The sequence below is a fragment of the Sycon ciliatum genome (genome assembly GCF_964019385.1).
Source record: "Sycon ciliatum chromosome 5 unlocalized genomic scaffold, ocSycCili1.1 SUPER_5_unloc_1, whole genome shotgun sequence".
Classification (NCBI taxonomy): domain Eukaryota; kingdom Metazoa; phylum Porifera; class Calcarea; order Leucosolenida; family Sycettidae; genus Sycon; species Sycon ciliatum.
This window is the reverse complement of record NW_027044462.1, coordinates 485,527-500,996: the sequence shown is the minus strand read 5'-3', so window position 1 is coordinate 500,996 and position 15,470 is coordinate 485,527. Positions and strand designations below refer to the sequence as shown.

Here is a 15,470-nt window from a genome sequence, read left to right as displayed (position 1 = left end):
TCTTCCATGGTCTTCATTGGCACACCCAGCTTATTCAGCTGAGCGACCAGACTTGTGGCCAGTGTCAACCTTGGCGGTCGTCATGGCATCGAAAATTGACATCAAAAATGAACCTGGAGTTCTCCCAAGACCAGAGCCGGCAATATCTTACTGACCCTGAACCTTAAATTCGCTCCAGCAAACATTGGCATGATACTCAAGGGTAGGATTAAATGAAATATGGGCGACGAAGTTGACAGTTATATGCTAATATAGTCCTCTACCTACTGGCTACCTATCTCTCTACCCACCTACCCACCTACCCACCTACCTACCCACCTACCTACCTACCTACCCACCTACCCACCTACCCACCTACCTATCTACCCACCTACCTATCTATTTACCCACCTGCCTACCTACCTACATACCTACCTACCTACATACCTACATACCTACCTACCTACCTACATACCTACATACCTACCTACCTACCTACCTACCTACATGTACATACCTGATAATACTACATATGTACTTACCCATATACATGTACATGTCATTAATACCCAACCCCTGCCTTACTCACTTGCGTGTTAACTTAACCTCGCCTACTTGGAGTGAAAGATTGCATTAACCTAACGAGATACTGATTGTACCGCAACACTACTTGTAGTGTAGCAGTAGAACATAATTATGGCAATTCGATTCGCAGGTTGTATCTTCACTTCCTTGTTATTGGGTTTTTTCATTATGTGTCATGAAGTGCGAACAGTAAATAAATATAAAAATCCTACACCTACAGATCAATGCATCCCTTCACCTCATTGGAACTGCCCCCCCCCCCCCTCCCCCCCTGAGCCTTCCAAGTTGGGGGGGTGTTGGTTTGCACTTCGTGGATGTGTTGGAGCTAGGTGTCAGGGCTAGCCCTTTCCCAAAAATGCCTTAATTTTTCGCAACTTATGCTTTTCGCAACCGTGCCAAAACAAGTGCTAGTTGCTGAAATCGCAGCCATCGTTTCTGAAAATGCTCAAAAGTTGCTATTATCGCAACTTAAAACTGGAGAGTTCTTGTGCAAAAACCACCAAAAAAGGAGCAGAAATACGCATTAGTAGAAATGCAGCGACAGAAAACTCGTAGTCGTACACCCCTTCCTGCTCAGGACCTGCTCTGAACCACCACTTTACACAGTGCCAGTAGCCTGTTGCATGTGTCCTACAGTATTCCAGTGTGCGGAGGAGGGAATGCACATTATCGTAATTACTGTTGATTTTTATTTATTTTTTATTTATTTCACTTTCCCGTGGCCAGAAAATATAGGCCAATATGGAGGGAGGGGGGGGGGGGCGGTAGCCAGCCATGGCAGTAAACAAAAAACAAGCGAAACTAAATAAATATTACACATTACTGGAGGCAAAGAGAAACAAATCTGGATGAAGAATTAGCAGTTATTAGAACACGAGCTTCATGTTGGCCTTGAAATCCTTTAGCGTACAAGATGATTTTACTGATAGAGGCAGGGCCAGCCAGAGAGAATAGGCAGCGAAAAACGGAGATCTGGTGTAAGCTGAGGTTCGGGCTTTAGGTAAAGTGGAGGGATTGCGCGTAGGACGAGTGGGAAGAAACCAGTTATATTTACGCAAGTGTGGCGGGGCTTTGTCAAGACGAATAGAATGAACAACAATACACAGTTTTCGATCCGCTTGACTAGAGATAGGGAAGGTGTTAAACATATCATACAGCTCGGCAGAAGGAAAGTATGATGGTTTGCGGAAAAGGACTTTGAGTATCATCTTATTGTGGACATCCAGGGTACTCATTAACGATTTACTTAGTAGGGATGACCAGGCGGTTGAGCAATAGAGAAAAATGGGGAGAAAATAGCAATGATAAAAAAGGCGAATGCATTCAAGCGGTAGGTGGGAGCAGTGAGACACGAGGTAGCCAACAGCTTTACTGACTTTGCTACAGATATAGTCGACATGTCCACTAAACGATAAGTCTGAGTCAATGACCAAACCAAGATGTTTGTGCTGTTTTACCACTGTGAGGTCTGTGAGATCTACTGTTTCTTTGAAATGAGTCTGAAGGCAGGCGAGAAATGAGCGAGTATGCATTTGTCCGACATGCAGTCCGTGACTTGACCTTTTGAACCCATATCTAAGGGCCAAGGTTCCGGAAAAGTTGCGAAATAGTTGGCGAAAATGAAGAAAGTTGCGAAAGTTGCGATTTCTTCCTAAACAACGAAAAGTTGCGAAAAAAGTGGCGAGCATCTTTGGGAAAGGGCTATTCAGGGCATCGAATGTCTCAATATCCTTGCCAGTGTTGTGCCTTTAGGTCGCGCTATCTGACTGTATAAGATCTCGTTGCCGTGGTGGACTGTTTGTCATAACTACTTCAAGTAGTAAATTATTGTCCTTTCTCTTTACATTTCATTATTGCATTTTACCTTCTTGATTTCCCTGAACTTCGTTGAGCCTTTCATTCTGTGGAAAACCCCAACAAGAGCAAACAACATAATTTTTTTACTGTACTACATGTATGATTGTAAAGATGAAAAAAGCATTCGAGCTCACAAGCTCGTTCCCATAACTCTGAGAAACACAGAACATAGTTTTCAGCTTTTCACATCATGCAATTGTACTTTTAGCACCGTTTCCGCCTTTTCGCATCAATTTAGTGTGCAAATCTACAGTAATTGTTTGGCTTGTATAATACCGGATTACATGCACTCATAAAGCATTCATTATCTTGTAGGGGAAGTGAGCTTAAAGGGGCACTCCGGCTTCATTTTCGACGCCGAGTTCTCGATGCCAAGACAAAGGTAGGTGAAAGAGAAGACCCCTCGAACAAGATAGAGTCTCCAGAACCGATCGAGTCGAGCAGGAAGACGACTTTTGAATTTCGCCGAGCGAGCGCTGATGACGTAATGAGGGATTAGCTTGCCAGTGGAAATGCACCTCCGCACACACATTTCACATACTTTTTGGCCAATTTTCAATCGAAGAGGAGGTTGTTTGCTATGTTCTTTCAACGTCGTGAGCGATCCCGTCTTCTATACCCTTCCAGGTACCCTGAAGGTCCTCCAGAGGAGAATTTATCTCCAGCAAAGCGTTGTTGATCCGCTAAATTCGTCTTGAGACATATTCACCCAGTGCAGTGCTGATAAATGTAGAATATTGAATCTGTGATAATTGTCGACAATGGAGAGAGAGGCTGATAGCCGCTGTCGCAGGGAGAGCGAAGCTGTTGGAATTAACAACTGGGAGCCCGTTTGTATCACCTGAACAACCAGACTTCAAAGCAGCTTGACCAAATCGGAGGGTGCCTTGTTGCTTGTCGTGAATATTACACCGACATGAATTACTACAATTACAAGTATACTGGTGAGTTTTATCTTGTTTTGTTCGTATGCTAGTACCCTGGCCTGGAGTTCTCGTTAGCAAATTCCTATTCCCTGGCGTTTTCTAAACATTCCGTGTAGTACTGAATACGTGATCAAGTATTCCGATTTGGGTAGATGTGGAATTTGGACATGCTTTTTATATAAAAATTCTATTTTCCAAATAGAGCGTTTGTAGAGAAATGGTTGCCCAAATACAACTTGTACTGAAATCCAGTTAAAGTAAAAATGATTCTTCATGACAGTTGGGGTCAATGAAATCTGATCCAGGCATAACGAATTGTGACGCCTGTCACCCCTGGAACAAATGCAGCAGCCCCAGGTGTTCTAAGTGGAGTAGAACGCAAGCGCCTTGCAGTGCTGCATATAGGAAATGTTGAAGTTGGCTGTGAGGCGCAATCTATTGTCAGGTAGCAGAACACCTCTTCTAGCGCTGAGGACATGTCCCCCATCTTCCTTTTGGGGTTTTCTTGAAATAAACTTTTTTGAATTTTTCCACTCGACCATGCTGAAATACGGCCAAAGTCATACCTGCGCAGGAAAGCTCGCCCCTCCACGGCGTCTCCTCAGCAATTTCTACTCCAACGCTACTCCCAAGGCCGCAGAACGAAGTGTAGTGTTGGCTCTGACAAGGAAAAGCAGCGGTGATCACTTGTCACTCCAAACGACAAGCTTCTCCTTGCACCACCAATAATTTTTTGTGCGACTGTTGATGCAAAAGTGACTGAATTCCTGAGCGCAGTTTTTGAATTTTTTTGCAAGATGCACGTAGAGATCGCGTGCTCTGTGACGTAGGATGACGCTTCCTGGATCACGACACGCGGCCATCGATCGGGAACGTGACTGGAACGCTACTCGGAACAGACCATGATGGCAGAGGTGAGATGAGCTGTATTTCCTGCTTGATCTACTGAGAACCCTCACAAACTGTCCTAGGAGTGTTGCAATGTCAGCAAGCCGTTGAAATATGCCCAGCATTGAGAGTTACTGTATTCATCTTTCATACTTACCTCCTGCAATCCGAACATAGTCCAACGGTAAAAGTCCCTTGTTTTCATGTCGATGCTCGACAATAGCTGCTAGCTCGGTCGCTTTGTGTTGACTGGCACGCGAGCAGCACTGGCTGCACGAACTTGTCGCGTGAACTGCATGAGAGATTTCTTACGTCATAAAGAATGTTATTTCATCATCATTTCACTGGTCTTCGACTACATGGTCAGGGAAAGTCCCGGTTCGTAGGCCTAAAAACATGGTCAGCGTGTTCTTGAGCGCAGCGCGCAGTAACAACACAAGTGTGATCACATCCAGACCAACGGGGGTTCAAGGCGAGTAACAAGCGCACTTGACGAAGGTGACTTTGAAATCTCGTGAGCCGTGATCCACGCGACTTGGCATTCTTGCGTCACAAGGCACGTGATTTCACCGTGCCTCTTGTAGTAAAATTCAAGAATTGCGCTCATGCCTTCAGTCACTTTTGCATCAACAGTCGCACAAAAAAATATTGAGTCTCGAGACGAATTTAGCGGATCAACAACGCTTTGCTGGAGATAAATTCTCCTCTGGAGGACCTTCAGGGTACCTGAAAGGGTATAGAAGACGGGATCGCTCACTACGTTGAGAGAACATCGAAAACAACCTCCTCTTCGATTGAAAATTGGCCAAAAAGTATGTGAAATGTATGTGCGCAGATGCATTTCCACTGGCAAGCTAATCCCTCATTACGTCATCAGCGCTCGCTCGGCGAAATTCAAAAGTCGTCTTCCTGCTCGACTCGATCGCTTCTGGAGACTCGTTCTTGTTCGAGGGGTCTTCTCTTTCACCAACCTTCGTCTTGGCATCGAAAACGTGGCGTCGAAAATGAAGCTGGAGTGCCCCTTTAACTACACCGACTCTGGTTCAGTCATGGCAAAGTTATTTATAGCTTGGTACACACATGTTGTACTAGTATAATGGACGCAATCCACCATATCATGAACTCACCAGGGCGGCAACTTGAGATGACATCTGATTCATAGTGGAGTTAACATTAGTAAGAATCTTCGTGCCCAGTTGCTCAAGATATGAATCAATACGATTGATATCATCACGTCTGCCCGCACGTAGTTCAAGTTTCAGTTGTTGAACATCCTCACTGACTTGATGTAATGTGTTGGATTGCTGTTTAAACTTAGCTGCATCAAACCACTCTGGAGAGCAAGCAAAGCAAAAAAATCACGTTTCGTATAAGGCTCGATCAGGTTACATTCGCTTCATCAGGATTACTATTTTATTGCCAGTCATCGACAAGCACCATCGAAGTCCCCAGAGTTTTCCGAATCGCTTTCCTCGCCAAGTTCATCAGTGGATATTTGTCGCTAGACTAGAGCAATGAAGGCTACAAAATCAATAAAGATTCATTCTACAAGTACGTTTGAATATTATTAGCAGCCATCGTTCAATCGTTTACTGTCTAGAAGTCATCCTATGACGCGGTAATCCCCTCTTTCACAAATGTGATGATCCATCCATATACAACGTGAATTGTGGTTTCTCGTTTTAATCGAACAGAACTGGAAAATTGTTCATCTCCAAGAAATTGAAATCGCTATTGTTTGTGTGCTAGTGTAACATGAACGAGGGGAAGGTGTGAAGCGGCAAAGGGAAAGTGAGTAGCTTGGACATCATTGCTACACACAGATTCTCACGTGTATCACCCAGGCAACTCACAACTTCCTAGAAGTTGGACGACAATAAGACACGCATGATATATGTCACATCGTCTAGGTCACAACCAATGGCCGATGCCCCCCCCCCCCCTCGCCCCCTGCCAGCGCCCTACCGGATTATCAGAGAGTTGAAAGCATCAGCCAGCCCTGATTTTGGGAACCTTTAGAAATTGCTGGTTGTGGTGATCTAACGGTATCTACCAACTTTGCTAGGAGCATTAATTTTACTGATGCTTCTTTGTGCTCCGAGAATGGATGGTGGAATGTCCTTACAAGAGAAAACATCATTGCGTTTGATTATGATGCGAGCCAAGATAAGGATTAGTGATGGGAATTGTGAACATGATATTTCCTAACGATTTCTTAAACACAGTACCACTTTCCACTTGATAAGATCAGCATCAATGTGTTCTCTTTTACACTTACTTTCTTCACAACGTTTTCCAATAAACAATGGTGGACAGTGACAATGAAATGATGATCCTTTCTGTTGACATGTTGCCCCGTTCTGACATGGATTACCAGAACAGGATGGCCGGACTGTGATGTGGGGATGGCAAACAAAAGAAGGACAGGATGAAAGAGGCTGCATTTTAAAGTGATAATCTCGCATGGAACTCAGATAGAAGGCAAATAAGACCAATTGAATTTCACCGTTCCTCTCCACACATCTTACATGAAATATTTTGTGTAGCTTGTTTGAGTAACAGAAAAAATGTGTAATTTGAATGTTCGAAGATCTTATTTCCAGTGAAACAAAAGAAATACCGGGACACGGTGATTAATCAACAGCATGCATGTACACTTTACATTTATCTTCAAACTTTCTCGTTTGCACTTGTCCCTCAAACCAATGAATATTGTTCAGGAAGTTCGAAGATACCTTTGTTTCTTATTGCTGTGTACTGAAATAAGGTTAAACAATGTCAAGTGTTACACAGAAAGGCAGTAATGTGGGCAGCCACGGAATACACACCACATAAATAACATAACACATGATTTCCCATCTATCGCGTGCAACCGTGCAAGTAAAAGTAGGAAATGCAATGCGTTTGCTTATCCTAAAACAGAGTGAACGAAAATATAAAAATTACACATGCCTCCGTCCTAACAATGATCACTGATTACCGAGGAAAAATTATGATTGGTTTTGTACCCTAACAGAAGTAGTTTTATTAATAATTACCTGTCTGACAAAACTTTCCAGTATGACCATCATCACATTTGCAAGTGTATGAGCCTTTTCCTTGTATAGAACGTGTGAAAATGCATTTTCCAGCATCGCTACACTGGGGACTTTGTCGACATTGCTCAAGCTGACCACCTGCATAAAACAAGAATCACGTGACACACAAATGTGGCCAGAACAAGTTTAAAAAAAGAAGAGAGTTCTAATACGTATCAACACTGTTGAGTTGTTCGATGTTAAATAAATACTACTCCTACTACCAATGCTGTTTTCCCTCTGCTAGAACGCAAAGCAAATAGAAGATACGACAGACTCCAGCGGGTTTCGAATGTTCTTCTGAGTTTCGTGTATGAGGCGATGTGTTGGTGAATGAGATTTGTGTAACTGCTGCCGTGAAAGGACGACATGCACACGAACATCGAGTTGATGACTTCGTAAAAACATGGAATCGTATTTACGCAAGAGGTACACAAAAGGAAGTATATAGGGCTGTTTTTTGTTGTAACTCAGAGTTTCATGGCAAAAACCAATCATCAGACAACATAAGGAGATTAGAAAAACGCAGGTATATGAAGGCAAGCAGAGGAGATAGAATAATTCAGTGCAGACAATATGATAATCATTCAACACCTCCCAGAGGCAGTCCGCTCTGACGTGCCAGAATCAACATCTCAGGTGCTGGGTGAAACATGAACACGCACACTCATCCACACACACACACACACACACACACACACACTAATCCACACACAGCCTCTCGTTCTCACACACTCCACACTCCCGCATTATCACACCTAAACACATGCGCACGCACACACACACACACGCACCAAAACACACACATGCACCACACACACACATACACACAGCCTCTCGTTCTCACACACTCCACACTCCCGCATTATCGCACCTAAACACACACACACGCACACACACACACACACACCAAACACACACGCACCACACACGCATGCACCACATACACATACCTACACACAGCCTCTCGTTCTCACACTCTCCACACTCCCGCATTATCGCACCTAAACACACACACACACGCGCGCGCGCGCGCGCCAAACACACACGCACCACACACACATACACAGACACACACACACATACACACATACACACACACGCCAAACCCATAGCACGTCATACACGTTATGTCACTTCATAACCCAGCAAAAACTTGCGCTGGTGGCGGCACTTTGATACTAACTCGCTCCTTTTGTTAAGTGAGATGGCATTTGGAGTGGTGAGGATGTGAAACTTCTCCGTGAGGCACAGACCGCATCGTTTGCTGATGTTGCTGTAGGATGGGGCGCGATCTTTTATTTTCCAGCTGATGTCAAAGTTGCGCTGGGCGTTCTGAAGGTCCCAAATATGTTTTGAGAGCTCCGTCGATGTAGAGTATTTCTCATGCCGGAATGTTGTGGAGTGGTTGTTGTAGCGCGATTTAAAGGTGTTGGCCGTCAGTCCGGTGTATGTCTTGGTCTGGGGAGATGACACATGTGACTGGTATATGACGTCAGTCGACTAAAAAGAAGGAAGCGGCGTAGCAGAGATGTGATTTGGTTTAACCCGCCCTATAGCACAACGGTCAGAACCAACGTTGGTGCAAGGTTCCTGGGCCTCATCAAAAAGCATTTTCCAAAGGGTTCGGCACTGAATACAGTGACGAACCGGAACAAAGGAAAAGAAGGAAGCGGCGTAGCAGAGATGTGATTTGGTTTAACCCGCCCTATAGCACAACGGTCAGAACCAACGTTGGTGCAAGGTTCCTGGGCCCCATCAAAAAGCATTTTCCAAAGGGTTCGGCACTGAACAAGATCTTCAACAAAAACAAGATAAAAATCAGCTACAGCTGCATGAGAAACGTAGCCTCCATCATCAAAGGTCCAGCCAAGGCCGCCCGTTGAGCCTTGTAACTGCCGGGTCAAGCCATCCTGCCCGCTCAAGGGGAATGCCAGTCGACTGACGTCATATACCAGGCACATGTGTCATCTCCCCAGACCAAGACATACACCGGACTGACGGCCAACACCTTTAAATCGCGCTACAACAACCACTCCACAACATTCCGGCATGAGTAATACTCTACATCGACGGAGCTCTCAAAGCATATTTGGGACCTTCAGAACGCCCAGCGCAACTTTGACATCAGCTGGAAAATAAAAGATCGCGCCCCATCCTACAGCAACATCAGCAAACGATGCAGTCTGTGCCTCACGGAGAAGTTTCACATCCTCACCACTCCAAATGCCATCTCACTTAACAAAAGGAGCGAGTTAGTATCAAAGTGCCGCCACCAGCGCAAGTTTTTGCTGGGTTATGAAGTGACATAACGTGTATGACGTGCTATGGGTTTGGCGTGTGTGTGTATGTGTGTATGTGTGTGTGTGTCTGTGTATGTGTGTGTGGTGCGTGTGTGTTTGGCGCGCGCGCGCGCGTGTGTGTGTGTGTGTGTTTAGGTGCGATAATGCGGGAGTGTGGAGAGTGTGAGAACGAGAGGCTGTGTGTAGGTATGTGTATGTGGTGCATGCGTGTGTGGTGCGTGTGTGTTTGGTGTGTGTGTGTGTGTGCGTGTGTGTGTGTTTAGGTGCGATAATGCGGGAGTGTGGAGTGTGTGAGAACGAGAGGCTGTGTGTATGTGTGTGTGTGGTGCATGTGTGTGTTTTGGTGCGTGTGTGTGTTTGGTGCGTGTGTGTGTGTGTGCGTGCGCATGTGCTTAGGTGTGATAATGCGGGAGTGTGGAGTGTGTGAGAACGAGAGGCTGTGTGTGGATTAGTGTGTGTGTGTGTGTGTGTGTGTGGATGAGTGTGCGTGTTCATGTTTCACCCAGCACCTGAGATGTTGATTCTGGCACGTCAGAGCGTACTGCCTCTGGGAGGTGTTGAATGATTATCATATTGTCTGGACTGAATTATTCTATCTCCTCTGCTTGCCTTCATATACCTGCGTTTTTCTAATCTCCTTATGTTGTCTGATGATTGGTTTTTGCCATGAAACTCTGAGTTACAACAAAAAACAGCCCTTTATACTTCCTTTTGTGTACCTCTTGCGTACTACGCTCTGCCCATTCCGGGCATTTGAGCACTATTGCAGGTTAAGGCGCACACCCTCTGTGGAATCGTATTTATGGTTGTCTAATAATTTAAAAATACAATATAATAAACAGACGGCGAGGAGAAAATAATTTGATAACCGCAATAGATAAAATTAGCTGAACTGACATTAATTTGTGTACTTTATTCATGCAATGTAAAAACGGTGGAGACGATGTGCAATATAACGATGAAAGTATGAAGAAATGGTGATGAGAAAAAAGGAATTTATTCAAACAAGTTTTCGTACAACACTCATCAGGAATCGTCATTGTACTAAAGGACTCTGAAACAAAAATTGAACTGTTATATAAAATCTAATTTAGAGAAATAACACTAAGAACAACAGCATTGAAATTATACAAGTGTGAATTTTAACAATCAAAGCGAGAAATGAACAAACAAGAGAAAGAAAGAAGGAAGGACAACATAACAGCAGTACATTTCACCTAGAACATTAACGGCCAAGCTTGGCCCCACCAAACACGACACGTTACTTGAACAAGTTCAACCCAATTATACAATCTTTCTGTACACACGAATTAGGCTTATACAGACGCTGATAGATAGCTTCGAACACTTTTAACTGTAGTCCATAACCATGACGAGCACGGCACAATACAGTGAACGAAGAGTCGGAAACGAATTGCAACAATCAGGACTAGGTAGCAGATGATTGTACACTGAAGACTTGCTACAACGAAACCTACGCACAACACTAACACTCTCACCGGCACTCTCACCATCACCCCCATCACTGCTCTCCAACTCACTGCTCCCTTCGCCGTCCGTTCCATCTTCCGCTTCCTCTGCACTCTCTCTCTCTCTCTCTCTCTCTCTCTCTGTCTCGTCCATCCCGCCTGACCGGGTCCATTGAACTCAACTCGGCCATCACCCTACTGTCACGTCCCTCCTTTCGCCCTTGTGCGTTGAGTTCGTAGCTTCTGTTGTAGTTGGCTGTTGATCGTCTTGGTCTTTCAAGTATGGGCTTGGGTGGTGGATTAGTTGTGGTTCCTGTAGATTGCGTTGTTGGTGTTCGTGTGGGAGCTACTGATATGCAAGGTGGGTCTTTTTGAATCGGCATTTGCAGTCCAAAAAAGTCCAAAAAATCACGTTAAAAAAACACGTATTGGGCTGCACGGCGGCGGGCGAAGCCCGCCACCATGCAGCAAGACTTTACCAGCACCCTCGTGACGTTGCAGATATGTGGCTTGATTATTGTAGTTGACGTTCATTAAATGAACGTCAACTACAATAATCAAGCCTTGACCTTGGCAAGCTTGAGTCGTGTCAAGAAGTCAGGTAGGATTCAGTACTAGGCAGTAGTGGAACGTGATTGGTAGTCTTTGCCAGTTTCTGAGGGTATCCTGGATTTGGTGTGCAGCGCTATGGAAATGGCTTGCTGTGGAGGTCCCAGCACTGGATGTTGTATCAAAGGTACGACCTCGTAGCACGTGCTAAACCTAAAAAAATTCAAAAATTGACTTGGGTCTGTGGGAGTCTGTGAAAGAACGCCCACTCGTTCCGTTGTGACAGATTCCAGGGCAACGTTGAGGAGCCCTACCCCACCACCCATGGCTGCTTCTGGACTTGTTTTAGGTTTGGGTCCCGCGCACGTACAGAATGGGCACGAAGATGTGAAAAAATTGTAAATGCATTTGTTTGGCTCCTGGGTGGCTCGCACACCGTGGCACTATGCCGGAAATTTGAGTTTTTCCGGCCTGGAAAGCCTGTCAGTAAGGCGCAAGAACTTGTAAATCATGTCCTGAGGGTCAGCATAGTGGCAGGAGTGTGTTGTGAAAATTTCACTCAAATCCATTGAGAAACACCAAAGTTACGGTGAAATGAATGCCATATGAAATTTATGGGTAGGCTACCCCCTTAATTTAAATTTAAATTTAAATAACCGCAATCAATAAAACTAGCTGAACCGACATTTGTGTACTTTATTCATGCAATGTAAAAAGGGTGGAGACGATGTGCAATAAAACGATGAAAATATGAAGAAATGGTGTAGGGAAAAAATATGGTTTCAAACAAGTTTTCGTAGAACACTCATCAGGAATCGTCGTTGTACTAAAGGACACTGAAACCAAAATTGAACTATTATAGAAAATCTAAGTTAGAGAAATAACACTAAGAGCAACAACAGTGAAATTTACAAGTGTGAATTTTAACAATCAAAGCGAGAAATGAACAAAGGAGAAAGGAAGGAAAGACAACGTGATAACACATAACAGCAGTACATTACACCTAGAACATTAACGGCCAAGGTTGGCCGCACTAAACACGACACGTTACTTGAACAATTTCACACTTGTAAATTTCACTGTTGTTGCTCTTAGTGTTATTTCTCTAACTTAGATTTTCTATAATAGTTCAATTTTTGTTTCAGTGTCCCTTAGTACAACGACGATTCCTGATGAGTGTTGTACGAAAACTTGTTTGAATCCATATTTTTTCCCTACACATATTTTCATCGTTTTATTGCACATCGTCTCCACCGTTTTTACATTGCATGAATAAAGTACACAAATGTCGGTTCAGATAGTTTTATTGATTGCGGTTATCAAATTGTTGTCTCCTCGCCGTGTATTTAAATTTAAATTGTAATAGTAGAAAGTAAAAGAACATATGGAAACGAGTTAAGAGTAACTCTCCACCACTGTAACAAGGTACTAAATACAGTCAGAAAGTGCAACAACTAGGCACAAAACTGACAGAGTACTGAGACATTCGACGTCCTGACACCAAGCTTCGACACATCTCCTTAGCGCTAACCGACAGCCTTCCAACTTGGAAGGTTCAAGGTTATGGAAAGACCAAAGAGGGGAAGGCAAGCGCAACGAAAACGAGCACAAGCTACAGTCCCAACGGAGCAAAGAATGTCGATTGTCACTGGACGATGACGAGACCAGTAGGCGATTTGACAAAGCGGTCTAACTACAATTCGAAGCAGCAAAGCAGCACACCACCCAACTTGGTTGGGTCAAAAATATCAAAGATAAGTTAAAAAGGGGGAAGCTTTGCGAGAACGAATTGTACAAGCCGAAATCTAAACTCCTACAGTACTCCTCATGCATGACATTGTGATGGACTAGTTGACTACAAAACAAGTTGTTTCACACGACGTACGTTTCGCCGTATGGTTCGTGACGGCTCATCAGGTGTGCAATTTGAAACTCGGGGATTGAGCCAATAATAAAAGTACTTGTAGAAAGGAAAAGGACATAATATGGAAACAAGTTAAGAGTAACTCTCCACCACTGTAACTAGATACTATATACAGTCAGAAAGTGCAACAACTAGGCACAAAACTGAGTACTGAGACATTCGACGTCCTGACACCAAGCTTCAACACATCGGGTCTCGTCATCGTCCAGTGACAATCGAACTTCTTTGCTCCGTTGGGACTGTAGCTTGTGCTCGTTTTCATTTCACATGGTCTATGAACTGTAAATCATGTCCTGAGGGCCAGCATAGTGGCAGGAGTGAGTGGTGAAAATTTCACTCAAATCCATTGAGAAACAACAAAGTAAAGTAAAGTAGATTATCGTGTCCGTTCCCGAAGGGAACTCACGACGGCCGATAACACCCGATAAACTCTTACAACAAAGTTACGGTGAAATGAATGCCATATGAAAGTTATGGGTAGGCTGCCCCTTAAATTTGTTTATGATCCTCGCGATTCCTTGGATCGGAAGCATAATGGGATGAAGTGATCATAGACTTACTCAGACACTGTACCAACAAATCAGCATTCTGCCGTCCACCTAAGAACGCAGATAGTGGTGCTCCGTCAGCATTTGCGGAGTTGAGCTGATCAATGGGGTGACGTAAACCGATTAGCACAGCCTCTGTATCCTGGATGCTGAGCCGCAGAGCCGTAGATGGTAGTAGATGAAGAACTCGTGCCATACACGACTCTACGCGCCAACAAAATAAAGAAAATTGAATCATTGCAAAGCAACAAGTACATTTGTACGTGGAAGAGAATGTATAATTCATTGTAACTCCGAGCTTCACGCACTAGGCGATCACCAGACAACTGTGAACAGTAGTAAGATAAATCTGTATGCTGTTCTTGTTGAATCCTCGCAAAGCAAATGAATGGAGTATTTGCTTTCAGCTACAAAAGTTATAGTGCATTTCATTCATTCTCATTGAAGGCGAAAGTCGTATCGACGGTACGGAAAGAGCGAAGTAGAACTGAGTTGCTGAAGAGTGTAAGCTTTCTGACCAGATGACTTGTAATGTTCAAGTCGGTGCAGTAGTATAGAGCCTATTAGAGGAATCACACTGGCAATGCCCCTACCTGTTTCATTTCCAGCGCTGGAGTGGGTACCTGCAGAAACACTCCTTGCAGACACACTACTGACGGAGGCCGCCAGCCACAATGCTATCCACATAGTGAACGGCGTAGTGGACGAGAGTCTCATTCTGCTTTCGATCAGGGTTGAGTCGTTCACCGAACTGTTAGGATTATTTCTGAATGTGGCGAATCAGCTCCACAAATCGGTACATGTGAGGCGCTCCGACTTCAGAAATAATTATATTTACAATGACGTCAGTATCTCCTACTGATGCTCTAAGAAATCACGACCTTGTACAATTGCTAGCAGTAAAATCATGAATATGATCGTCGACGCTTGCTTTCCCCAGTCATCTACATAATGGAACTAACGCAACATAAGGTTCTAGGTTCAAGCTGAAGAGATTCGGTCAATCTGGTAGTTGACACAAACTCAGTACGGGTGCATTGATCGCATCTAGAAGAGTCAAACGTGTCCAGAACCTGGCACGTTCTTGCACACAAACTGACACTACACTTTCCCGTGTATTCTGCAACTGAATGCTTGGACAGCTGGCCCTGAGCTGGGCTCCACAGATCTGCAGTCGATCATCTTACCTGTCATGATGGAGTACAGAGCATGTGTTCGACATGTCATTGGTTTACAGGCTCCGGGCTTTCACCCTGCTGCTTGCCAACAAAATTATTGATAACAGAATCATTGTGTGTGCTGGCCCGTGGGAGCGCTGTCATCGTTTCTTTGGCGCCAGTGTGCCTCAGTAATGATGATGATGTA

The 15,470-nt window shown here is 44.3% G+C and overlaps 1 protein-coding gene across 1 annotated transcript in view; it reads right to left on the bottom strand.

The window, feature by feature from the left end:
• Nucleotides 1-15,054, bottom strand: part of LOC135830335 (angiopoietin-related protein 7-like) — a 64,152-nt gene extending 49,098 nt beyond the window's left edge. The window contains exons 1-6 of the mRNA XM_065342604.1: nucleotides 14,699-15,054; nucleotides 14,118-14,309; nucleotides 7,274-7,411; nucleotides 6,514-6,627; nucleotides 5,363-5,568; nucleotides 2,429-2,465 (exon numbers count right to left, since the gene is read on the bottom strand). Of these exons, the coding sequence (XP_065198676.1) occupies nucleotides 2,429-2,465; nucleotides 5,363-5,568; nucleotides 6,514-6,627; nucleotides 7,274-7,411; nucleotides 14,118-14,309; nucleotides 14,699-14,822 (811 nt within the window). The 5' untranslated portion in view covers nucleotides 14,823-15,054. The remainder of the gene's footprint in view (nucleotides 1-2,428; nucleotides 2,466-5,362; nucleotides 5,569-6,513; nucleotides 6,628-7,273; nucleotides 7,412-14,117; nucleotides 14,310-14,698) is intronic.
• Nucleotides 15,055-15,470: the final 416 nt, after the last annotated feature.